Source organism: Vombatus ursinus, unplaced genomic scaffold (assembly GCF_900497805.2).
Source record: "Vombatus ursinus unplaced genomic scaffold, bare-nosed wombat genome assembly UNPS02014768.1, whole genome shotgun sequence".
NCBI classification, from domain to species: domain Eukaryota; kingdom Metazoa; phylum Chordata; class Mammalia; order Diprotodontia; family Vombatidae; genus Vombatus; species Vombatus ursinus.
In genome coordinates, this window is record NW_020954546.1 from 24,553,145 (window position 1) to 24,580,370 (window position 27,226).

At 40.3% G+C, this 27,226-nt stretch overlaps 1 protein-coding gene across 3 annotated transcripts in view; it reads right to left on the reverse strand.

Moving 5' to 3' along the window:
• The window catches only part of GOSR1 (golgi SNAP receptor complex member 1), an 81,180-nt gene that overhangs the window by 47,270 nt on the left and 6,684 nt on the right, over positions 1-27,226 (reverse strand). For all 3 annotated transcript variants that reach the window (XM_027861818.1, XM_027861817.1, XM_027861819.1), the window contains 4 exons: positions 19,972-20,059; positions 19,565-19,672; positions 12,698-12,789; positions 3,839-3,913 (listed from right to left, as the gene is read on the reverse strand). In XM_027861818.1, coding sequence (XP_027717619.1) covers positions 3,839-3,913; positions 12,698-12,789; positions 19,565-19,672; positions 19,972-20,059 — 363 coding nt within the window. The remainder of the gene's footprint in view (positions 1-3,838; positions 3,914-12,697; positions 12,790-19,564; positions 19,673-19,971; positions 20,060-27,226) is intronic.

Below are 27,226 nucleotides of genomic sequence, written 5' to 3' on the forward strand. Positions count from 1 at the left end.
TACTACTGGCAATAACAGCAGCACAGTCTCTGTGGTACATGTACAGCATACTACATACATTATCTCATTTGATCTTCATATACAATGGAAAAAACTATCCAGGTAATCTGCACCCTAAACCCAGCCCAGCTATCTATTCACTAACCAGCCTTGAACAAAATAGTCAGAGCTCCCAGGGAAGAATTTCTTTTTCTCAATGCATCTGGCCAACTTAAAGAGCAAAATGAGACACTGAGAGGTTCTAAGCCTTGCCCAGCATCAAAGGGCCAGGAGTGTCAGAGGTGGGGGCTTGTACCAGGATGCTTTCGCTCAGTGGCCAGTGCTCACAGGACATGTATGATATTTTAAGGTTTGCAAAGTCGCATATGCAATTTCACTAGAGTTCAATAATTTGATTTGGGAAATACTAATATAAAATAAAATCTCTATCATCTTTTGTTCATTCAACAAATACTGATTGCTGCTATGTGCGAGGAACTGTGGGCTAACATTACCTTCCTTAAATCACTACTCCATTTCCTGTAAACACTGGATTGTGAAGCCCTGGTCATAACACAAAATGATTTTTATACCACCAAAATTAGAATCACAGCTAGAGATTACACATATTCTGGGAAACACTGCCCCCTCGTGTCAATAAATAAAAATCAACATCTCAATGAGGAAGCCCTCAATGAAAGTGCCGGAGAAGCATGTCTTCCCAAAGAGCAAACTATGGAAAACTATTAAGTAGGGAAGGTTTCATTGTGTGTTCTGTTTAAGAACCAGTCTATCTGAATTCAGAAAGGCTTATCACAAGAAGGCTGGCCACAGCAACTCGTGAAACCACCTACTATGGTGAGGGGTTGTGTTCACACTGATGAAATCAAGGCTCCTTTAGAATTCTGAAGTGGGAAGGAATGCTAAGAACTCCCTTTGTACATCTGAAACACTCATGTCTCTCAGAAAGTATTGTCTCTGTTCTGATTTTCAATAGTTCTTACATTTGAAGTGATAACTTTTAAAGAAAACTAAAGTGGTCACAGTATACTCACACAGGCGTGACTATTAATATAGGACAAAGACAAATATGAGCATAGTTGTATGATGTTTGATTATTACTAAGATCACATCTTAAGGTGCCCAGACACTGAGTTCATACCGATACATAAAAAATTCTATTAAGCCACAATCTTTTCCACAAAGTACACACATCATGGTATCATTTTACAGGTTCTGAGGTGAAATGACACCCAAAGTCACAGTTATGCCTGAGGCACTATTCAAAATCAAGTCTTCGGATTCCAAGTACAGACCTGCCTTGTAAAAACACTCACAGAGATCAGTAAAAAGAGGGAGGCAAGTTAAATTGTGGGGAACTCCCTCCTCAGTATTTCCTTTTTATGTGCTTTTAAGAAAACAACTTTCACTGGTTTCAGCATATTCTTCTATATTCTAGAAGAGGAGACTCCCAAACACCATGACAAAGCAGAAACTGGATTTTGGTTCTATTTATAGCAAAGATAGAGAAAACACACACACACACACACACACACACACACACACACAAGTTGCCTTGTTTTGTACTTTGAAGCAATATGCTAAAAACTTCAGGAATTATTTTTAATTCAGGCACTACCAATAACAACTAACTTTTATTTAGCACTTGGATACTGTCTATAATTTCAAGATCTGGTGCACAAATAGCTAAATGTGGATTTCGAGCTGCTATGGGTTCCTTAGGGAACCTTAACCCCAAATACAGTAACTACTATCATTCTCTAACATGATGCAACTCTTATGATTCAAATACAGGGCAAGGGGAAATAATTTTTAAAACAAAACTGCCATTAGCTCCAAAGCTTTCTTTAATTTTATTTTAATTTCTTCATCCAATGCTCATTACAGGACTTGTTTTAAGGATTAAATTTAGGTACAACAGGTTGGCTTAAGCATAATGCTGGGTAAAGATATTTTTAGCATACATCTGCAGTTATTTTCAAAGGGATGAAGTCTGAAGAATTTACATCCATCTTTGCCAAGAGATTTTCACTGCACATACAGTTCTTCTAGTTCTCTTTTCTACAAAGTGAAACCCTTCAATTCCATAATAAAAATCTCAGTATTCAAAAAGAATCAATCATTCTCAACATCTGTGAGGAAAAGTCACTGATAAGGGACCATCCAACATCAGAAATGTTGTCAAAATCTGCATCACTGCTTAAGACTTTCACTTTCCAGAATGGTTTCCTAGAACGGCAAGAAAGATTCTCTTTTCTTCCCCCAAGTTCAAGATACTTCACGGAGAGCGACCACGATGCAGCAGAAAGCCTCTCTCTATCTGGAGTCAGAAAGTACAAGTTCCAATCCCAGCTCTGCTGTCATCATTTAATACCTGTTTGGCCTTGAGCAAGACCCTTAGACTTCTCTGGGGTTGAGTTTCCTCATCTCAAAAGTAAGGGGGTTGACCTATGAGGTCCCTTTCTGATTTAAACTTAGGATCCTAAGAATCTACCTGTCTAATGTCCCCAGATGCTTCAGAGGAGAGAAACCCAGGGATCAGATCAGGGAATTATTTTATACTATTTTCTTCCTCCTGAAGAAGACACGTTAAGGGAGTCTCTCTTGAGAGTCTGGCCCATAGCCCTACAAGACAGGCAAGTTGTAAATGATTCTTTCATCTTCGCCTAGAGAAATTTAAGGTGTGTGTATGCATACATGTGAGTAAGTTTATAAGAATGACTCATCTACACTACATAATAAAACTCAAATTTCTAGGTGGAAGCCAACCTCCTTCTTCCTTTCTCTTTCCCACAATTATTCCCATTTTAGTAATTACAATTTGAATCATTATTCCGATAATGTCATCAATTTAGTTAATTTGGCATTTCTTTCTAGCAATATTCAGTAACAGAATATCCAAAGTTCAACAACTCCCTGGGACTAATGGACAGATTTCTGAATTGTACATATTCACCATTTTCTTTTGAACATTCTATATAACCTTAACAGTGAGCTTTCAGATTCAATTGCTTTTAAACAGTAAGCACCTAGCACATGCAAGGTTCCTTTATCTAATGCACATACGATGCTAACCTTTAGTTTAATATTTTTATAAACAAAGTAAAACGTTACCTTAAGGATCTACAATACATCTAGATCCATATTTGCCTGCGACAATGTTTCAATTCAGTAAACAAAGAATGACTACCTACTATGTACCAAGCAACACGTAAGAGAGGTAGGGATCAAATCTTGAAAGTTGGAAGAAACCTGGTGGTCAGGCAGTCCAACTCCTACCTGAGGGACAGATTCCCTGGATAGCATCCCAGGAAAGGGTGCTGCTTATACACCTCTGGTTAAAGGAGGCTCACAACCTAACATAAGACAGTTCATCCCATTTTGCTAACTCTGTTAGGAAGCTGATGATATATATATATTTTAAAGTTACATGTGAAATTAAGTATCTACTCCTTACAAATAAGGTACTGATGACTTAGATCACCAAGGAAGCTACATCAACACTACTTCCTCCTCATGAAGATTTTAGATACTCTACTATATACAGCATCTTTTCTTATGTTCTGAACAAGTAGGATTTTTACAAATTGAAAGAAAGCTATGCAGAATGCCCACCTATAGTTATAAGAACCTTGATCGAGAGTTAAGGGGACCTTATGCGCCATATTGCCCAAATCTGCCATTTAATAGAGGAAGGAACTGAAACCAGAGAGGCTAAGTGATTTGTTCAGGGTCATACAGATAAACAGTGGCAGAGGTAGGATTTGAACTTGGGTCTTCTGACTCCAATTCAGCACTCTATGTACTGCACTATGTTGGCTCATTTAATAACACTTACTTTCGTAGGTGGTCATGTTCTTTCAGAAATAATTCAGTTCTTCTATTATTCACTCCAGAACCACTTTTATATGACCTGGCAGAGAAAGAAAAAATGTATAACTACATTTTGGCAGGCATATTGAAAAGCAGTTGAGTGTTATTACTGGTCAGAATGTAGACTACACTTTTCCCCTAAATACAACTTGCATAAAATCCGAGTGAAGCTTATAAATAATGTTATTTTTTTCAGTGGACAAATGTGTGTGAGTACATGGGCTGTCCCAAAAGTCTTAGTGCAATCTAAAGCTATGAAAGTCATAATGTGTACTAAGACTTTTGGGACACTTTGTTTTTGTGAGTGGAGGAAAGGTGTGTGTGTGTGTGTGTGTGTGTGTGTGTGTGTGTGTGTGTGTGAATTTTCTTTCAAAGAAAGAAATGCCATCTTAGTGGAATGGGCTACACTTGTGAGCAGCCTACAGTCTGATCAATATAGTAATTCACACTGGTATTGTCTAGTCAAGTGAGTAAACATACTGTTAAATGAACAATCAGTATATTAAAATTTATAACTCCCTCTTCAAAACAGCAATGAATTTTTACATAAACATGAATGTTTGCATCTAACACTCTTTGAAGGAAGTGAAAAAATATCTTCTTATGCCTTGTTTGCCTGTCCCCAAAACATTACTTTCTGTTTCTTACTACTAGCCAAACTCCTTGAAAAAACTGACTACACTCAATTCCTTTCTATTATATTTCAGATCCTTGCAATTTGACTTCTGATCCCATCATTCTACCAAAACTGCTCTCAAACATAATCAATAACCTTCAAGTCATCCATCCAAGCCAATCGCCTCTTTTCATTACTTAACCTTCTTGGCTTCTTGGCAGCTTGCCGCACTGCTGACCACCTTCTCCTGGAAACTCTCACCCTGCTCAGCTTCCAAGTTACTGCTCTCCTCCATCTCCTATGACTTCTCTTTTCACTCCTCTTCCTGATCCTTTAAAGTCTGCCCCTCAAGGTGCCGTCTGTCTTCAACACTCTCCTTTCCTTCTCCATACTCTCTCCATCATTCATTCCCACACCCCTGCTACTGCCTTGTCTCCAGCGCCAGACCCACATGCCCCACAGCACTCAACTCAGACTCAACATGTCCAAAATTTAGGTCATGTGCCCCCTAATCTGCCCCTCTCTGATTTCATTATGCCTGTCAATGGAACCAGCATTTGCCCAATCTCCCACATAAAAACCTATCATCCGCACTTTTCTCCCTCTCTTACTGTTCAGACCCAATTAGTGTCTAAGTCTTACTGGCTCTAATCTGCCATATTCCTTACTTTTGCTCCCTCTTCTCTCTCCTCCCCACCACTAGCATACCACAAGTCTTCACTGGCACCTACCTGGACTACTGCAAAAACCTTCTAACTGATCACCTCTCCTAGCTCCTGGCTCTCCTGGCTCTTCAGCCCACCCACACTGTGGCCAGGCTCCTCTTCATTATAGATCTACTCACGTCACTTCTCTGCTCAAAAGCGCTCAATGGCTCAGTGTGAACGACTAAGTGAAGTCCAAACACCTGCGCCCGGCATTCAAAACCTTCTGAGTCAACCTCGCCCGACTCTTCCAGGTTCATTTTCTATTACTTCTTACCACACACTCGATGCTGCAGCCCAAAAGGACTAGTCACCATTCTCCACCTGCACGTGCCCCACACTACCTCCCTACCTCTTCCTGTGCTGTCCTCTACACTGTATCTCTACTTAATTTCTGCCCATACTTTAAAGCTTAACTCAAATATCACTTCGTCCAGGAAGCTTTCCTTAACCCTGACTCCCAGGCTTTGGCTTGCACCTCTCATTCATCTGTCCTGCATTATTTCATGTTCTTGTCATGTCAAATTCCACTACGAGACTGCAAGTTCTCAGAGGGCAAGGCCTAGGCCCTCTTTAACCTCTGTTTATAAATGTTATTAATAGGTTCTGTACCTTTATCTCCCCCAAATGGAGGTAATAATTTATATTACCAAGCATATAGCAAAGAAAGGAGAGAAAGATAAACAGAGTCAAAGAGAGTGGCAAAGAAAATTGTACTAAGTCTCTCTGAAATTTAGTCAGAGGAATATAATACAGAAAGTACTATACTATATCTAGCTATAGGACTTCTGGCACTAACAGCCAAGCTACTGGGAAAACTGCTACAAATCTAGAGCAGGGCTGGGGGGGGGGAATATGAGGAATTTAACTGTCATAAAGTCTGCATGCTTTTCTCTCAGGGAAAGGAGTAGTACTATCCTCAGGCTCTCAGGCCCAAGTTAACAACCTATCAATGTAGTAAGTTTGTTTTCTTTTGTTTTGTTTAATTGTGCAATCTTGCTTGGCAAGCTCTCTCCCACTACTCAGTCAACAGAGGCAAAAACTGAAAGAGGACATGGCGGGAGAGGACAGAAAAGCCCAACCAGTGAAGTACAACAGAGCGGGATCATTGAGCAGCCTGGCTTCAGAAGCCCCTGTGGGCATCAGTATGTCTCAGAACCAATCTTCATAACAACCCTGCACCACCAAATAAAGGTAAATCACATGTAATCATTGCTATTTACTAAACACCTACTATCTAGGCTCCCCCCCAGATGCTGGGAAGAGAAGAAGGGGAGAGGCAATGACTAAGCCACAGCCACTGCCATGCTGCAAGCTGGAACATTCTCTGGTTTCTCTCTCTGCCCTCAAAGCATTTATTAAGCACTTACCATGTGCAAAGCATGAAAGGTAAGCCAGCCCCTGGTCTCCGGGAGCTCACATTCTAAAGGGAGAGATGATACATACAGAAGCTTCAGCTGCAAGTTGGATGAGAAAGGCTTATGGTCCTTAGAGTGCAGCCAGAAGGCAGATGGCAAGGCCGCTTTTAAAATGTCATTTCCACTGACTGAAGTCCTATCAGTTTCTGATGTTGAGCTAAATGACAGGGCCAGGGACTGTGGCAACTAGCATTTTCTTTTCAATGTTTTCAGCAGCTGCGGCTACAGCATCTGCAGAGGCAGGCGTCAGGCTACATGACCACAGGGGCTGGCTCCCAGAAGGATGCCTAAGGACGTGGGCTGGAACCATGGCTATTCTTAGGGCTCTTGGGTTTAGGGTCCCGGGCTGACTCCGTCAGGGTTGGGGGGAATGGTAGTCATGGTGGTGGTGGTGCTTTGACTTGCCTGGCCCACACTCCTGCCTCTCCCGTGGGGGCCCTGGATGTTTCAACCAAGCCAGCCAGCCTGCCCTGGGAGTGACCCTGGTGGGGAGAGCAGGCTCTTCTAGACGGCAGCTCTTCTTCCTCCCTGGTAGCTCCTTTCTTGGACAACATTTGCTTCTCCCAAATATGTGATCTTCTGTTCTAGTCTATAAACTTCTAGTTTCCTAGATGATTGGTATCTCCCTGCCTGTGACCTCACGGGTAGGAAACCAATCAGACCTAAATAAGGAGACTATTCTTCATTATAAAACACCTGAGCTGCTCTGATGGGAGAGCTGTAACAACCCTTACACTTAGCAGGTTAACTTGAAACACAGACCCAGGGCCACCAGGACCTGAAGACCAAAATGCCCAAGGCTCCCAAGCACCATCCAGTCCTGCTCTGGACTCATGCAGCCTTGGCCTCAGTGTGAGGGGGCTACCCTTATTAGAGGGACCACCAGCCCCCTGTAAGAAGGAAGGGTGGGGAGCGGCAGTACGCTGCCCAACTGTCCCTGCCCTGCTCCCTTAAGGAGTCAAGGTCAAGTCACATATCCCTTAAGACACAGAAAGGAGGCTGACTGCCTTTAACATTGAGTAGGCCATCTAATCCTTCTGAGAAGCAACTCAGTCCCCAACAGCAGGCCTGTCAGGCACTGCGGGAGGTGCTGGATACAAAGACAAGAATGAAAGCAGCCCCTGACCTCCAGCTTCCCTTCTCTTAGAGGGGAAACAACATATGTGCATAAGTCCATGCAAACAATTTCAGACAGGGGTGGGGAGAAGCACCATCAACTGGAAGAGGAAAAGCCTTGAGTGGCACTGGAGCCAAGCCTTGAGAGATGCCAGAGATTTCCAAAGATGGAGATGAGAAAGGAGAACATTCCAAGCGTAGGCACAGAGGGAACAATGTCCCGCATATAGAATGGTAAGCAGGCCAGTGTGGCTAAACACAGACTAGATGAGGGGCGGGCTGGGAAATCGGGCTGGAGAGATGGGTCTGAGCCATACTGGGAAGGCCTCTACAGGCCAAACGGGGACAACAACTGCGATGGGAATTCAAGGAAGGAAGAAACCACTTGAGGCCAGGAAAGTCCTTCAAAACTTTGTGAAAGAGCCAGGGTTGTGTTCAGCTCTGTGCACCACATTTCAGAGAGGTAAGACAGACTTTTTTCCTTTATCTGACCTGTGATTTAAACAGTGTAGGAAGCTCTCAGTAAGGAATGTCCTCTATCAATGTAGATCATCATGCACTACAGCTTATAGTCTGAAGAATTCCCAGATCATATGGCTGGTGCCTGAGGTGAGACCTGAATCCAGGTACTGCCAACTCTGAGGTGGAAAGAACAGCAAAAGCAAAGACAGAAAGGAAGGGGTATGTACAGGGAACCGCAAATCAGTCTGGGGTAGAGTGTGATCATACCACGAAGGTAACTTGGTGTAACGCAATGAATGCTGGATGAGCACATGTATCAGTGGTCAAAAGATATGAACAATTATTAACACAAACTATTAAAGATAACTTGAAAAGAGGCTCAGCCTCTAACAGATGCAAATTAAGACAACTTTGAAGAAGTCCCGTATCAAACTGGCAAAACTCAAGTCTGGAAAAGCAGGAACAGGCTGATGGGACACACCAGCTCAGAGCCTCTTTTGGAGAGGAGTCTGGCTGTACACAGACAAAGTTACAGTGAAAAAGAATGATACCCTTTGACCCAATAATTCCACTGTTAGAAATATATCCTAAAAGTTATAGCAAAAAAATCCTCTTCTACCACCAATACCACCGCTACTTTCCACAAAACCCTACAAGTTCTTATCTTAATCCATCTAAAATAACAGAGGAGTGGTCAAATAAGGAAAAAATATTTGTACTAAATCTCTCTGATAGGGGTTTTTAGAATCCAAGATATATAGCCAGCTAAGAGAAATGTGCATTTGTTAAACCAAAGGCCATTCTTTAAGAGACAAGCGGACAAAGGATAAGGACAAAGACTCCTAAAGAGCTGTAGGATGATCAACAGTGAATGCCTTGGCTCTTCTCAGCAACACGACGATTCTTGACAACTCCAAAGGATGCATGATGAAAAACGGCCTCCGGCTCCAGAGAAAGAACCGATGAACTCTGGATGTAGACTGAGCATACTACTTTTCACTTTCTTATGTTTTTTGTGGGTTTTTTGGTCTGTTTCATTTTTCAGCATGACTAATATGGAAATATGTTTTGCATGATTGCACATGTCTAATCTGCATCTAATTGCTTATCATCTCAGGGAGGGGGAAGAGAAGGGAGGGAGGGAAAAAAGAACATTAACAATTGTTTTTACATGTAATTGGGGGGAAAATATTATTTTAAAAAAATCCATAAACTATTAATGACTATGTGAAAGAATTCTTCCCATCATTGACAACAGGTTTCATCTCATACCTTACAAATTGGCAAAAACAACAAAAGACAAGAACAGTTCATGTTGGAGGAGTCTTAGAAAGACAAGCATACTAATGCTGCTAAAGCTACGAATGAGTACATTTATTACGGAAAGCAATATGGAATGATGCTAATAAGGAGGCTGACATGTACCTGTATTCTGACTGAGACCCTACCATGTGGCATAATAAACTCTGAAGAGGTCATTAATAAAAAAGCTCCACATATGCCAAAACAGTGATAGTAGCACTGTTTGAGGTAACGAAGAACTGGAAACAAAGGTAATGCCCATCACCTGGGGTATGGCTAAACAAATTGCACATGATGGAATGACTGTGATGTAAGAAACAAGGAACACAATGAATCCAAAGGAGCACAGTTCACATGAACGGATGCAGGGCAAAGAAAGCAGAACCAAGAAAATAGGCATAATGACTAGAACGGTATCCACAAAATCATCAAAATTGAGCGATGAGAAATCATAATGTTGGCCTCAAAGAAAAAAATATTAGGACATCTTCTATTCCTTTGGGGAAGGCATCTCCCATAGATGTATAACAGTATTCATAAAATCAGATTTTTTTTAGATGCATTAGGAAAAGTTTTGCCTAATTTTTTTATTCCTCTTTTTCTTAAAAAAATTCTTTGCTAGAAGTAACAGATCTCTGGGAGAGGAGAGAGGGAATACAGGGAAAATCTAGATGCCCTAAGAACAAAAGAGAAAAATAAAAATCTTTTTTTAAAAAAAGTTATCTATTCAAGGATTTTCAGGGCAACATTATATGCAACTGAAAAAACAAAACAAAAAATTCCTATAAACAATCTAACTCTTCCTTCCCTGTTGACTTGTTGGTTATTTCCACTCCTTAATATTATTCTCCAAGGTTACATCCTCTCTCTTTTCATTCTATACTCTCCACTTTAGCGATCTATTTCTACCCACAAAAGCAACCACCATTACCATACAGACAGCTCCCAAAGTTGTATCTCTTGCCCCGACCTTTCTCTTGTGCTCCACATTCACATATCCTCTACATAGATGTCCCATTGGTACCTCATATGTCTCAACATACCCCCACTAGGTATCCTCTCGAGGTCATAAAGAAGTGTCCTCAGCACACTGGGCAGACCCAGTTACGAGAGGACATGAACAAGAGTTGCACAAAACAGGCAAGCATGGGTGAGCTGGGATCATCAGAAGGGGAGCCACTCACATCAATGATATCACAGATGCATCTGGGTACTATTTCCTGTGGGGCTCAGCCCAATTCTCTGTACCCTGAGCATTCTTAATAAGCATTTGTTGAAGCTGATGCTTTTTAAATATTATAGGATAGTATAGAAGGAAGGCCAGTGAGGAGGCTATTGGAAGAGTCTCAGCAAAGTGAACAAAGGCCTGAACTGAACTAGGATGGGGAGGGGTTGGGAGTGTCAGCGAGAATGAAAGGAGACACGTGCAAATCAATTAGATTTGACAACTCAATGGATATAGGGGGTGAGGAAGCAGGGTAAGTCAAGGACAACAATCAGACTTTGAGCTAGGATGACTAGGAAAAAAATGGTAGTATTATAACAGAAACTGGGATGTCAGCAGGAGAAACAATTATTATGGCAAAGTCTGGATTCAATCTATTGCATTTGAAGGTGGGGGGATGGCCCATTACAAAGAGGGGAATGCTACGGCAGAAACTGGAAATAACCTAAATACAGAAGCAATAATTATAAAAGTACCACTTTTACAAAGATGCTCATCTAAATGTTTGATTTTCTTTTTTTTTTTTAAAAGCTTAACCTTATTATAGGGTTAACTTCAGTTACCTGGAAAATTCACTCAATGAAAACAAATTACTCTTAGAACTGTCCCCATCTTGCTCTCATGCTGTTATTCACATTGTTCCCTATGTCTTCTACATTCCCCAGATTCCTGAATTCCTCCAGTTAAGCTGCTGAGCTCCCACCTACAATCCCTTCTTTCGGCTAAGGCCTTGGCCACAACTTGGTGACAAGCCCCTTCCTCTGAACACCTGCCATACTTACTGTTTCAAATGCTCGCACATATTTACATACTTATTTATGGATACTTGGGTACATATAGGTACACACACACACACACACACACACACACACACACACCCCCTTCTACAGTGTCTTTCCAAATTAGACTTCAAGCCCCTCAAGGGTCTACCATGTTTTGATTCCCCAGAAACTAGTACAATAGAAGCATTCAAATATTTGTAGTTAATGATGATAATAACTGAGGAGTTATTATATTAGGGCTTGAAAGCTGCTGAATCAGAGCAGTTCCTAGAAATACCAGTGAGGGCAAAGGAAATGGCTTTCCAGGGTGATAATATGTACCAGTAATTAGCCTTTCATTCATTCTGCATTTCCTTTCTTTAGCTAGCCCCAGGAAAAGTGCTAAAAAAAATTCTACTTAGGTATAATTTTGCCCATTTCTCATGTGTATGTTTTTCCTATTCTAGTCCATTATTAGGAAAGAATAAAAGAAAAACAGCATTTTGGGGGACTTTGAGCTAGTACGCTGGCTAATTAACTGCTATCAAATGAATAAGCCAAAAGCAGAGAATGGGACTTTGGGCACGAGTTATGCAGAAGCAGATCCTAATCTATGGAACAATATGGCAATGTCTTCCCAATAGATCCTCTTCTATTCTACCAAATACCTACAACATACTGATCATATGAGAAGAGCTTCCTATAAGGCACTGTTTTAACTAAAATGATCAGATCTGCAGCTTATTCGAAAAGATTAGCACACATTTGTCAATGCTAGTTAAAGAAAAGATTATCAGAGGTTTTCTCTGTTCTCAGTAAGGACAGCTGCTGAAAACAGCTATCCTTATTAATACTAGGAATGGACAAGAGAAAAGGCAATAGGTAGCAATTTCTCTTAAAAGACCTACTGTTTGAAATTGTGTGACAGAAGAACAAGGCTAATGAAGGTTCCAGTCTCCTATCTGGCCATCTACCTATTCCCTGTTTAACAGCTCCTTGCTGAAAAGCATCCCCACTAATGGAATTAAGTCTCCCCTATTTATATGCTTACAGATATACTGCTACATTACCATAATGTGTACTCTACAAATACGTGGAATATAAAATTCACCTTAAGGTTCTCTTTTAATTTCTAAATTGGATTAAAGGTTGCTTGAGTTTTTATTATATAACTTCATAAAACTTGACAAATATCCATATAAATATGCATAATGACTTACTCAATATCCTTTCGTACTGATCCCATGAGGTTCTCTCTTTCCCGTATTGCCAAAAAATTTGCTTTGGTTTTATGAAATTCATGTGTGTAATCCTGTAATAGAGCAACAAAATATTCCCACATAAAACAGTTTCTGTGCCTTAATCAAAATGAATTTCTGTCAAAGAAACTATTTAAATAACCACACTGCAAAATATGCCAAAGAGCAAGAATCATCCAGTTAAGTAACACTTGCAAAATGATTCAATGTAAAAGCTTCTTTCAGAGCTCTACAAACCAGAGGACTGCACTGCTACGGTGGCCCCCAAGAGAAGGTGCAAATGTGGAGGAGCTTTGTCCTGTAAAAAATTGCTGTGATCATCATCTAATTTCAAGATAATCACAGAACTGCACAATCGCAGAGCTGGACCGGACCTCCACAGCCTTCCAGTCCATTCATATGGAAAGGAATCCAGTCAACAAGCAGTCACCCAGTTTCTGCCTGAAGAACTGCAAAGGGTAGGAAATCACTAACTGCCAAAGCAACCCATTACACTTTGGGGCTGCTGTTAGGAGCTATCAGCTATCTGTAGGAGCTAGCTGTAAGTGAACATTATGATTTTTAAAATACTATTCATTTTGAGACAAATATAACTTTAGCAACAGGTGATCAGAAGACAAACCCCAAAAATGCTTATTGTTTACATTAATAATAAAAACAAGATTTTAAGAAAAAAATTACACAGGTGAATAGTTCCTAAATCCTTCGCATTTAAAAAGTTTGATATTAATTTTAAACAAGCATAATTTTAGAAAGTAAGATTCTAGAGGCAAAAAAGGAGCAAGGGATAGGTATCACTAGACTTGCTATTCCTTTATCAGCCATACTTAATGCAGTAAGTTTTTGTTTTCCTTATAACAGGCCCAGTTATGAAGGGAAGCAACATGAAACAATTATCACTAGTCATAGTGTTGAATAACAAGCGATAAAGCTGGGGGAGGGGGCGTTACGCAAAGTTCACTAAAACTGCTAATTTTATACGATAGTAAAGACATAAGTCATTTGGGGAAAATTTAACTGACACATTTGGAATTATTCAAACAATTTTTTCTCCAAGATAAAAGAACTTTTCTTATATATTCCAACACAACTCTTGGAGAATGTACCACTTTCATCCATGTGCTCATTAGTTTAGCTAATGGGGTTTACTTTCAAATTCAGTACCTTCATGAATGGATTTCATTTCATAAGAGGAACCACCCATAGAAATTTAGTTCACATAAAATGCTTATGCAACTCAAGGAGAACAGAACCTACCACAAAACTTTAAGAAACAAAGTCACCTACTTTAAACCATTCCCCTTCATTTGTGGACTTCTTTAGATTTCAAAGTCATCTTCCTCAAAGAATTTAAATTTGTGGGTATCTTAACAGAAAAAATGCAATTTAGCTTTTTTGTACTTTCGATGAATCTTAAATAGTTTTTCCAAAAAATCTGCCAACAACAAACGAATCACCTTCCCACGTTGTTACCATCATCTTTTAAAAGCAGGAACACTGATTGTAGTCCTTTGGTGCCTGGTACTACACAAAGAAAACTATCTCACCAGTCCAATCTCTACTCATACAAAGTTTGCAATGTGTTAAATGACTAGAGCAGTCAAACTGCCTAATTAGAATTACCTCCCTCAATGGGTGCCTCATTTCGTTCAATGGATGGGATATCTGAAAAGTTGTGTGTAAACTGAATTTTTGAAAAGCGAATCACTTAAAAATCCACTACTAATAACAATGTAAAGGAAGCCTAAGATCAATGGTCTTTTATATTAAATCTTGAAGGAACCTTGAAGATCATCTAAACCCAACCAACCCACTTTAGATGAGGCTACTGAGGCCCAGAACTTACATGACTTCCATCAAGCAAACATCTATTAAGCACATACTATGGGACAGGCATTGTGCTAGATGCTAGGGATACAAAAACAATGAATGAAACAATCTTTAATTACAAGGAAATGATGTTCTAATGGGGAAGACAAGTGCACACAGAAGGAAATACAGAAGAAATCTAACGAAATTAAAGACAAATAAATACAAAACAGCTTGGCAGAGGACATCAGGAAAGGCTTCATGCCAAAGGTGGTGCTCAAGGTAGGCATATATACGCTCCAGGCATGAGGGACGGACAGTACAAAGGCACCAAGAGAGGAAACGGAGTACTGTGTTAGTAACAGAGTTTGGCTGGTCTCAGAGTGCCAAAGGTGGAAGTAATGTGTCCGGAAATGAAACACAGGCTGGGGCAGGGCTGCTAAGGACTTAATAGGGATCCACTGGAGTGGAATGGAGACAAGCAACACGGTCATACCTGTGCTTAAGAAAAACCACTTTGGTGGCAGTGGGTAGGATGGACTGAAGTAGGGAGAGACTTGAGACAAGGAGAGCCATTAGAAGGCTGCTGCAATAATCTAGGCAACAAGTGATGAGGGCATGAACTAAGACGGCAGCTGTGTGAGTGGAGAGGAGTCAATTTCAAGACATGTATAAACAGAAATGGCAGCAAGGTTTGTGAACTGATTGGATTTGGGGGTGGAGGAGAGGGAAAGCAGAAAATAGAAAATAATGCTAAAGTTATAAATCAAGGAAATGGGAAGGCAGGTACAGGGAACTATTGTATAATAAAGCTGAAAAGGTAGATGGGGGCCACGTTGTGAAGAGTTGTAAAATGCCAAACAGAGGTGTTTACATTTGATCCTTGAAGTAAGAGGGAGCCATTGGAGTTTATGTAATAAAAGAGTAACACAGTCAAACATGAACTTAAGGAAAAAATCACTTTAGCTGCTATGTGGAGGATAGACTGTAGTGGGGAAAAGCCCTGAGACAGGAGGCCCAATTAGTAGGCTCCTGAAAAAGTCCAGGAAAGGAGCGACGAGGACCTGCACAAGGGCAGTACCTGTGCACGGTGAAAGAGGTAGACAGATCTGAGAAATGCTGTAGGGAAAGAAATGGATGTACGTTGTGAGAGCAAGAAGGTGAGGAAGACACTAAGGTTGCGAACCTAGATGACCAGATTTGTCCTTACCAAGATCTACAACTACTAAATAACTCATTACTCACGTAGATCACCCCCCCCTGCACCCTCTTCACTTTCCTCCTTTTCAAATTTCTACCCTTCAGTTAATCAGTTTAAAGTACCAGTGTTCTCTCCTGCCAGCTCCCTTGCTTCCTCGTGTCCTGTCATCACTGCATCTTGCCAAACCCCACCCCAGTATTACTCCTACCATCCACACCCTCTGCCCCTAAAGTCCCATAAAAGTGTGGGTTATATCTGTCTGTTACCTAATCTCAACCCTTTTTAGCCCCTTGGTGATTCTTCATCCTACTCCCCAAAGAGACTGTTCTAAATCTTCTCTTCTCTCCACACGTCTCTACCTCCCTTTCCCCAGAACCGTATAGGGAGGAAACAAAACTTTGTATTTTACTGAGAAAATACATCACCAGCTTGCTCTTCTCCTTTTCTCTACATTTCACAGCCCCATGACATTATTCCCTATTCTTGCCTCCTTTATTCCAATATCTGATAATAAGATGGCTCTCCTCCTTGCCAAGGCCAACCTCTCTACATGCAGCCTTATTCCCATATCCTCCTGTCCCCTCTAGTGATCACTCCATCACCATTTCCCCCAACATTCAATCTCTCCCTATCTCAAGTGGTTCTTTCCCTACTGTCTACAAACATGCAGAAATCTCTTCATCATCCTAACAACCTTCACTAAACCCTATCATCATAAACCACTCTTCGCTTTCTCAGTCAAACTCCCAGAAAATGCAGTTGCTAATCATTGCCTCCAATTCCTCTGCTCTTACTCACTCCTCAATCATGGGCTTTGTTTCCAACCATATCACTTAACTGAAACTGCCTTCTCAAAGGCTAATGATGAACAAAACAGGAGCAGGGAGAGAGATAACTTAGCAACTATGGAGAGAGGAAAATCTCTTGGCCAAACAAAGAAGAGTATGCCCATTTTTATTACATAAAATTAAAAAGAAATATCAATGCAGTTAAAATCAAAAGTGAAAGAGTTAGCTGAGGAAAAAACCTTTACATCAAGTTTCTCAGAAAAAGGTCTATATTCAAGACATATAGGGATATGATTCAAATATCTAAGAATAAAAGACATTCTCTAATAGATAAATGATCAAAGGATATGAACAGCTAACATTCAAAGAAGAAATTCAAGCTATCAATTATGAAGGGAATTATGATTTATGTATTAATCGATATGATATGGGTAATAAATATACTAATAATTTAGATTTCTCAGGAGATTCTGGCTTGGGAGTCAGAGACTTACAATGCAGCTTGAAATGATCAATCAAACCTCTGACAGTGCTCTCACAATCACTGCATTCTTGTGCCAGCGTACATTAAGGGAAGCAAATCAAGATTGCAGAAACTGTTCCTGTCACAGATCTCTGGTTCTATGACCCACCAAGTAATGACCCTCAAAATTTGAAACAATCAAAGAATTGTTGTATTGTAGACTTATGGGAAACCACTCAGGCCCTGGAAAATGATTATTTGTAATCCACCTTCCCCTCCTCCTTTGCCATATAAACTGTGCTTTTACTCCAGCTTGGAGAGCATTCCTCACTCTGAAACTGATTAATTAAACCACTATTTGATTACTGGCACTCCTGTCTCTAGGCCTGCTTTGTGCAATTCGAACTATTCCCAGGTTAGAGCCTGGCTCAGTAAAATCCTGTTATCACAATCACTCATAATAAGAGAAATGCAAATTAAAACAACCATGAGATTTTACCTCACACTCATAAAGCTAGCAAAGATGACAAAAATGAAAAATGACGGACGCTGAAGGGAATATGGGGAGGACAGACACACTAATAATGTACTTATGGCAGACCTGAGAGTTGGTCCAGTTATTTGGGAAGCAATTTGGAAGAATACCCAAAAAGTCACTAACTATGTATGCCTGTGAACCCAACAATACCACTATTAGTCTCAGCACCAAAGAGATAAAAGAAAAAGGGAAAGGAGGCACAAAAATATTCAGGTCAGTGGCTGAAGGGACTGGAAACAAAGGGGGTATCCATCAATTGGGAAAAAACTGAACAAATTATAATCCATGAATGTAGTGGTTCCATTGGTAAAGAGAACTCCCTGGCAAGGAAACTCCCTTGACCAAGGTAAGTCATAACCTTTTCTGCAATTTGCAGTCTCAGGGGGTTGCTCAGAATACGGAGAGGCTAAGTGATAGGTGGTACAGACAGTGTGTGTCAGAGCTAGAACTTGAACCGAGGTGTTCTTGGCCTCTCCTCTAGTCATCACACTAGGGCTGCCCCTCACATGAATGTGAAGGAATACTACTGCATCATAAGAAACAACAAAAAGACTGAGAAAACACAGGAAGACTTTAATAAACTAATGCAGAGCCAGATGAGCAGACCAGGAGATTTTATACAATGTCAACATTGTAAAGAAAAACAACTTTGAAAGATTTAAGAATTATGATAATGCAATAATCAACTACAATGTCAAAGGAGGGACGATGAGGCACGCCAGCCCATCTCCTGACAGAGAGCTGATAGTCCAAGGAGACAAAATGAGACATGTATCTTCTGACACGGACGATGGCTGGGGGTGTTCTCATCGATTATGCTTATTTGCTACCAGGAGTGTTTTTGGGGCAGGGAGAGGTTTGGTGACAGTGAGGCTAAAAAAAGGACTATTAGGGAAGCATTTTTTAAAAAGATACAGAACAGAAAGAAGTTCAGAAGAAGACAGACAGGTAGGACACCTTTGAAGTTAACCTGCTGAATTGATTATACACTTCAAGACACATGCTATAAGCAGTAGAGTTTCATGACTTCATGAATTTCTTAATTTCTACTCTTTGTATATCAAAATGTTTGTTGGTGTTTTTTTAAGTTCAGAACAACAAGAAATCAAGTTTTTTGAGTATTTCTCTGTACTTTTGGTGATGCCCAAGAGGGATTTGTTTTTCTTCTTTTCAATCTTACAGAGCAAAAATTAAAACCCATGTCCTACCTCCCCCAATGAAGTTCACAGTAAGTGTCAAATCCCCAGTACCAACACTACTTGTGGCATCTACTTGTCAACTGACTGACTGACATTCTCAATAGGAACAGGGAAATTCACAAGTGTTAGGTATGGGGGGGAACAATAACAGGTTCTGTTTTAGACATCCTGAGTTTGCCGTGTCTATGGGACATTCAGTCTGATGTATCCAACAGGTAAGTGGCACTGCAGGCCTGAAGCTCGGGGACAGCCTAGAAATGGATCATCAGCTTAGAGATGATAACTAATCTCATGTGAGCTGATAAGGTCACCAAAAGAGTGTAGAAAGAGAATAGTTTATAGCTCAAGGAAAGAATTCTTTTCAATAGTAAGTAACTCTTTCCTAATTTATCTTTCTTCAAAAATCTAGAATTCTGTCAGATTGGCTCAAAATAAGGTGGCCTAACATACCATAAAAGGTCTCTTCTGTCTCCTGAGCATCCTTCTCCCACTGGCCACAACTCCTTGATCACAGCTGGTAAGCTAATGAAAGCACTAGGTAGGTAATTAATTCCCTAGAATTAATTAACCTAGACCTAGATTATACCTCTTATTAACTGATCCTCAGTTTCATAAGACAATTGCAATAGTCAGAGCCATTTTCAGAATGTACTTTGAAAAAAGGCATGCTGAGAAGCTGTCCTACAACAAAGTGAAAAACTCTGCTCAGAAAGTTTTCTTCTTTACAAAAAAAAAAAAAAAAAGTGAATCACTGGGCAGCTTCCCTACCCTGACTTGTTTTAAACTCTTGTGAAGAATATTTAATGGCAAAGTGTGAGGCACCAAGTTACCTGCAAGATGTCTCGGTGTCGCTGCAGCGTATGCATGAGTGCTGCATTGAGGGAAGGGACGCCAGCACTGTTGGTGTACTCCGCCATCTTGTCATTTACTCCTGTAAGCTACACAAAAGGACAGGGCATTAAACAAGGCATTTTAGAATACGTGAACAGACCCATGCCACCCAAGTCAAACCGCTTATCTGTTTGCCCTCTCTACCACATGCCACAGCACAGGAAGCAGGGGTAACACATGGGGAGAGGGAGGCAAATGGAGTTTGGTCATTGTCATCAATGTTAACACATAAAAAAAAAAGTTAACATGTCAATGAGAAATCTGGCAACAACTGCAGCAAATGTCACCTGTCTAAAGTAATATAATAAATGGCTAACTTTCTATCAGAAAAAAAGACAGCACTTACCCTTGCCAAGAGTTGTTCGATCTCCACAGCCATTGTTTCAAACATTCTGTCTTGGCTTGATCCGTTTAAAAGGGGTGTTGTGTCAGAACTAAAGCAATGTTAAATTAAAGGGAACTCATTACTTCAGGTACCAGCCAAGTTACGTAATAACAGTTTACAAGGAACTCAAGTATAATTTCTGTAATGTGCTCTTTCTTTCCTGAATTAAATTTTCTAAATCAGCTTTTTCCATAAGACTCATACCTAACTGACATCACAATACTTTAACTTCTGAACCCTGAATGAATTCAACACAAATCTATGCAAATTTTAGCCACACTCTAAAGAGATTCTCACCCATTTGTCAATAGTCGATATGTATTATAAAACCACTCAAAAGAAAAACTTAAAATTTTTACCATTTCCAAAGCTAGGAAGTAACTAAAGCCATGGCAATGTCTAGTTCAACTCTGGCTTCAAAGAAACAAAAAATTCTACACAATTAAACTGTGGAAATAAGAAGCAAATCATGTTAACTCAAGTACTCAGAAAAGTAATGTCTTATGGGTTTCTAAAGGAATAAATTATTATTACCCCAAAACAAACAGCAATAATGATCCCTTTAATGCATTTAATCTGATACATGCTCTATCCCAAAAAAGAAACAAGTGAAAGTTACAGAAAATCTGAACATAAATAGGAAATCACTTCCTTATTCCTAAAATAATTTGCAAAAGACAAATTTCCAGATTTTAAGAATGAATACAGAGTGATGGAAAGAACATAAAACCAGATATCTGGTGACCCAGGTTTTATACTGAGTTCCACCATTAGCTAGTTGTGTGACCTTAGGCAAATACTTTCCATCTCTGGGTCTCAGTTTCCTCCTTTAAAAAAAATCTCTGGGAGTGGGGGGGCGGGGGAAGCTAGGTGGCGCAATGGATAGAGCTCTGGCCTTGGTGTCAGGAGGATGTGAGTTCAAATCCATTCTCAGAAATATGACACTTACTAGCTGTGTGACTCTGGGCAAGTCATTTAACCCCGACTGCCTTACCAAAAAGAAAAAAAAAGGCCAAACAAAAAAAATCTCTAAGATCTCTTCCAATTTTAATTTTTAGGAAGGAGGGAGGGATGGGAGAGAAGAGGAAAGATCTAAACCTGTAATTTCAACAGTGTAGGGGATTTATGGTTTTGGCACAGACAATCTCTGGCAACTTTGCCCTGAATTACCCATATTAAAGGCAGGACTTCTTTAAACTTACTGTAACTGTTCCTCCTTCTTCAGACTTTCTCCCAGAAGCTATAATTAAATTATTATTTTCTGTCCATACCTTTTGCTGGGAATATACCTTCAAGGAGGTCAATGAAAAAAATAAAGGTCCCAAATACACCAAAATATTTATGGAAGCACTTTCTGTAGTAGCAAAGAAGTGGCAACAAAGGAGGTATCCACTGCCTGAGGAACGGTAAGTGAATATAATGGGATGTTACTACATGGTAAGAAACCATCAATATGATGAATACAAAGAAGCATGAGAAGTTGTATATGAACTGATGCAAAGTGAAGTAAGCAGAACTAGGAAAACAATATAAACACTGTAAATTTGCTCACAACAAAATAAATGCGAACAACAACAAAACAATCCAAACTTAATGCAGCAACATCATAATGACTAAACTTGGCTCCAAAGAAGAGTTAGGAGAAGAAAGCTCCCCCATCTCTTTGCAGAGTGGATGGGGGGCCCACAGGTATGGAACACTGCATATAATGTCAGACATTTTGGATATGTTGGTTAGTTTGGCAGAACTTTTTTTCTTATTCTTTATTGTAAGGAAGGAATGGCTCTCCAAAGAAAGAATGCTGTGAAATTATAATAACCAAGACTAGCCCCAAAAGAGAGATATCCTCGATTTGTTTGCAGAGGTGGGGCACCATCAGAATAGAACACTACATATGTTAGATTTGACCACTGTGTTAGTTTCACTCAATCTGTTTGTTTTTGGCTTGGTTTTTTAAAACTCTTGTTTCAGAAGGGATGACTCTCTGGGGAAAGTAAAGGGGAGAAACATACTAGAAAACGTGGGTAACGTACAGGGTGGGCAGCGAAAATGTGCAAATGCACAGTAGAAAACAGGAAGTGCATAAGGGGACACAAATAGAGCAATTTTATCACTAAAAGTTAAATATCATATGTAGCTTAAGAAAAACTGAACTTAACCTAAGTTTACAGTTTCTTAAACAATGTGCTTTCCTGTTCTTTGTATATTGAGATGATTAAGTTCATAATAAAAGACAATTAAAAAGATCAAAAGTAGGAGATGTAAAACCTAAAGTTTTAGTAAATTTTTAAACAGTTCGTTCTCAAGTCTACATCCTTTCCTCATGACACCTGACAAGTTACCAACAAGATGTGAAATAAACAAAGTTGATGCCAAGAGAGATGAGGGGTGGCAAGAGACTTAGAAGATTCACAAGGAGGAAGAGAGAACTGTTTTTAAGCATAAAATGTGCAAGAGGCCATTGGAGGCACGAAGACGAAGGTTTGAGCCCTGCCTCCAGTTTATACTAGCTGTGTGAATCTAGGCAAGTCGTTTAAACTCTTAATGCTACAAAGCAACTCTTCTGCATTGGCAGAAGTTCTCTACCCCAAAGAATTCACAGGTCTAGACAAAATAATTGGTCTTCCTGCCTCAAGGTTCTCATCATAGCAATCCTCCCCACCATGCCAAACATGCACCTCCACGCCCACCAGTCAATAAAGTCCAGGGGCTCCTCAGGATCAAATCTAAAACTATGTTTGCCATTTAAAGCCCTTCATGACTTGGCCCTTTCCTTCCTTTCCAGTCTTCTCACGCTTGACTCCCCTCCATGCAGAGACCCTGGCTTCCTGGCTGTTCCTTACTCTGCCCTTTCTCATTGGCCCCCAGGCTTCCTTCAAGGGTTGGCTCAAATCCTACTTTCTGCAGGAAGCTGTAGCTCTTAGAACCTTCCTCCAAATGCTGCACCCCCCCCCGGCCCCCCCCCCCCGCCCCATGTATAGCTCATAGCTTCTCCCTAATTCCTAATTTACATGGTGTGTCCCAATACTACAAGAGCTCCTTGAAGGCTGGGACTGTGTTTACCTTTCTTCATATCCCTAGAGCTCAGCACAGTGCCATGGAGCCCTAAGATGTAGAAAAAAGCAGCAAACTATGAGGATTAGAGAACTGCCAATAGCCACTGACAGGTACCATTACTCAGTAGGGCACACAGGCCTCAAAAAAGGCAACAAAGAACCAACCTATACACCATAGATGTGCCAAGAGCCCCACAGCTTAAGATGCCAGCCAACATGGAAAGATATTCCTGGAGGGGAAAAAAAAAAGCCATTCCAAATTTTGTCACGGTAGCAGTATTCAGGGACAGCCTTCAATATGGGCAGCGAACAAATGTTTCAGACTGGACTTCCAATCTGGACCAAAGCCTTGGCTTTTAAAAAAAAATCATTTTCTGCTAACTCTACAAAGTAATTTGCATTTTGTTTTCAATCTTTATATAAGGATGCTTTCAAGGCAATTACTCCTGAGTAGTTACACTGAAATTTTACTATATGTCCCAAATGTCTTGAGAGAATTAATCATTTTAAAGCTCGCAAAAACTTAAATAAAGCACTATGGCAGAGTATCAGCTGATAATTAAGAGAGAAAAGAATTTTACATGTAGCCCCGCAGAGTCAATATAAGAACTGATTCAGGGATACCTTATTTCCTGGCACAAATATAGCTCCCTATTAGAAAGGAAGATATCACAGTCTTTTCACTATGTCCATTCTGGTTAAGTGCCCATGAAGACACAGAGCAGTGAGCCTCAGTGAGGTCTACAGTATGCTGTTACTTTAGGACCCCTCACATTATTACTTCAGAACTGCTATCTATATCAGAATATTCCAAATAACTCTATTTACTGGTTCCGTGAAAAAGATAGTCTTAGCTGAAACAGTGTCTCAGAGGGTCCATTAATTTCATGGAACAATTGATTAAGTGACCAAATGATGTTACAGTAGGGATTTCTTCATATTACTGAACCTTAAATGCACTTATTCTGACATATAATCCATCCCAATAAAGAAACTAGTTAAAGGACAACAAATCTGAGCATTATTAGAAATTCACTTTCCAAAAGTACACATGACTGTCATATTTCTAATAACTGTACAAGAAACAAATTTCTGAGTTTGGTTATGTTTTAACAATAATGCAAAAGAATGCTGCTTGCAGCGTGCCAATATGACCTATAGACACTTACTAAAAATGAATACTTAGGCCATAGAGGCAAAATGAAGCACTGGCTAAAATGTCTGAAAAACACTTTTAACACCCAAACCAAACAGGTGCTCAGTCAAAAAGGGGATAGCGAGGTTCTTCTTCCAACAGCTCAGTCACAGAAAAGTTCCAGTATTCCAACAAAGAGGACAACAGCGTGTCAGGCCAGCTCTAAGACAGCACAAAGGCACCTTTTCTCTGGCTACCCAGGGAGAAGGAGGAGATGGTTCCCAGAAGGTAGAGGGCTTCGGCTCAGGATGGTGGGAGGAGGACAGCTGGCAACAGAGAGACAGCAGAGTTGTCCAACTCCTTTTCTGTTTTCTCTGCAAAGAAGAATGACTTTTACCCCAGAAATGACTGAGCTAGAGTTGATGTTGAATACAAGTAAGGAGATGATGAGAAAACACTCGGCTACCCTTGAATCCAAGTCACTGGGCCTGTCCCTTCAGGACCCACATTTGAGGGTACAGCTGAGTTAAAGTCAGTGACATGTGAAAGATCGTGGAAAGCAAGAGAGGTCCCACAAAATTTGAGAAGGGCAAATGTCCCAATTTTCAAAAAAAGGATGAGTACAAAGCCTGAAAACTCTAGGCCATTCCTGATAAAATTCCAGATCACTTCATTAAAGTTGTTGCTTATCTTTCATTCTGGAGGTGATGCCATGACTTGAAAATGAACTGGATTTGAGTGAGGGAGGGTGCAAAGTCACCAGCCTCATTTTCTCCTCCAGAGCCATCTGGGCTCAGTGGCCATATATAGAGCAGGACGATTGGAGATGGGCCTGGCACCATTATAGAGATGGTTGGAGAAGAGCTACAAAAGAAAGCCCCGGGGATGACAGAGCCAACGTGGTTCCATCAAGGGCAGGTCAGGCCAGATTTAAGTTCATTTCCTTTTCTGATAGGACTGCTAAACTATAGTGAGGGAAATCGATGGTTAGCATTCACTTAGCTTTTTAGCAAAGCTTTTAATAAAGCATCTCATGTTGTTCTTGTTGAGAAGATAGGAATGAGTGGACTAGATGATAAGAAGTTTAGATGGATCCACAACTGGTTAAATGACAAGACTCAAAGAAAAGTTGTAAATGGTTAGGACAGCTCCAGGGATCTGCACTCAGCCTCATGCTATTAATCATTTTTATTCATGACCTGGACAGAAGCATAAAATGCCTTTAGCCACAGCACTGAATGGACAATGGCTCATCAAATCTGGAGATGATGCATAACTGGGAGGGAGAGCTAGCCTAATGGATGCCAGGGGCAAGGTCCAAACAGAACTTGAGAAACACTGGACTGAACATAAGACGAAATTCAACAAGGATAAATGGAAAATTCTGGCACTTGAGCACATAAAAAAAAATCAACTACTCAAGTGTAAGATGGAGGATATGTGGAAAGAGCAGTTATTCTGAAAAAGATCTGAGGGCTTCAGTGGACTGAAAGTCTGATAAGAGTCAGCAGTGTGAGGCTGACTTCAGAAAAACCTGGAAAGACTTGTGTGGTCTGATGCTGAGTGAAGTGAGCAGAACCAAGAGAACGTCATACACAAGAACAGCCACATTGTGAGATGACTAATATTGATAAACTTAACCCTTCCTGGCAATACAAGTATCTTAGACATCTCCAGGGGCCTTGTGACGGAAAATGCTATCCACATCCAAAGAAAGAACCACGAAAGCCGAATTGTTACTTTTTTTCTCTTCTGTTGAGTTTTGTTTCCTCTTTCTGATGGTTCCTCCTATTGGTTTTAATTACTACTTACAACATCACTAATGTGAAAATATGTTTAATATGAATGTAAATGTATAGCCAATATCAGATTATGAGCCGTCTTGGGGAGGGTGGTGGGGAGGAAGGGGGAGAAAAATTTTAAACTCAAAAGCATATGGAAGTGATTATTGATAAATCAAAATAAACTAATTTAAAAAAAGAGAAAAAAAAAGAAAAAATTGGATGTTGGCAACATCAAAAAAAAAAAAAAAAAAAAAAAAAAAAAAGAGTCAGCAGTGTGATGGGGCAGCCCCCAAAGCTAGTGAGACTTTGGCTGCATGATGAAGAGGATGGCTTCCAGGAAAAGGGAGAGTCCTACTAGACAGACTTCATTAGGTTTCTCCTGGAGTACCATATTCAGTTCTGGACGCTACATTTTAAGAAGCAAAGTGATAAGCTAGGCAGTGCCCAGAGGAGAGCAGTAAGGGCTGTGAAAAGTTTTGTGAGTAATTATCACCAGAAGGCCAGTTGAAAGAACTGGGCATGTTTAGCCCAGAGCATGAAAGACCCAGGGTGTACAGGACAGCTGTCTTCAGTATTTGAAGGGCTGTCATATAGGAGGGAAGAGAGCTGTCCACTTTGACCCCAGAAGGTAGAACCAGATGCAATGGGTGGAAGTCATGAAGAGGCAAATTTAGGTTTGATGCCAGGAAGAACCCCTTAAAAAGCGGAGCTGTCCCCAAGCGGATAGGCCGTGTTAGCAGGTAGAGGGTTCCCTCAAAGGAGGGCTCCAAGCAGAGGTTGGACAACCACTTGTCAGGCATGTTATAGTGGGGATCGCCTTCTTCTATGGGGTGGACAGATGGTCACAGAGGTCCCTTACTACCTGTCTGAAAACTCTGTGATTTCTAAGTCTACGGAAAGAGCACTTTGAATAAGGATAGAGCTTTCCTAAAAAATGGAAAATTCAGAAGACTAATGCTGACAACTGTCCCCGACCTCTTAGCAAGGAGCAGTAGACTAAGGGCAAGGAATAAGGAATGTATTTTCAAACATGGCCAATGTATTGATTTGGTTCCCTTAATTATACTTATTTATTACAGAGGATGGCTCTATCAGGGCAGAGGACAGAAGGGTTATTCAAGGGAAATTACAAAGATGTTAAAAAATATATCAGTAAAACATTTCTAAGGGAAAAAGAAAGGAAATCTACAGACTAAACTGACACATAGCCTTATTTTGCCTTAAGTAGGAATTCCATCTTT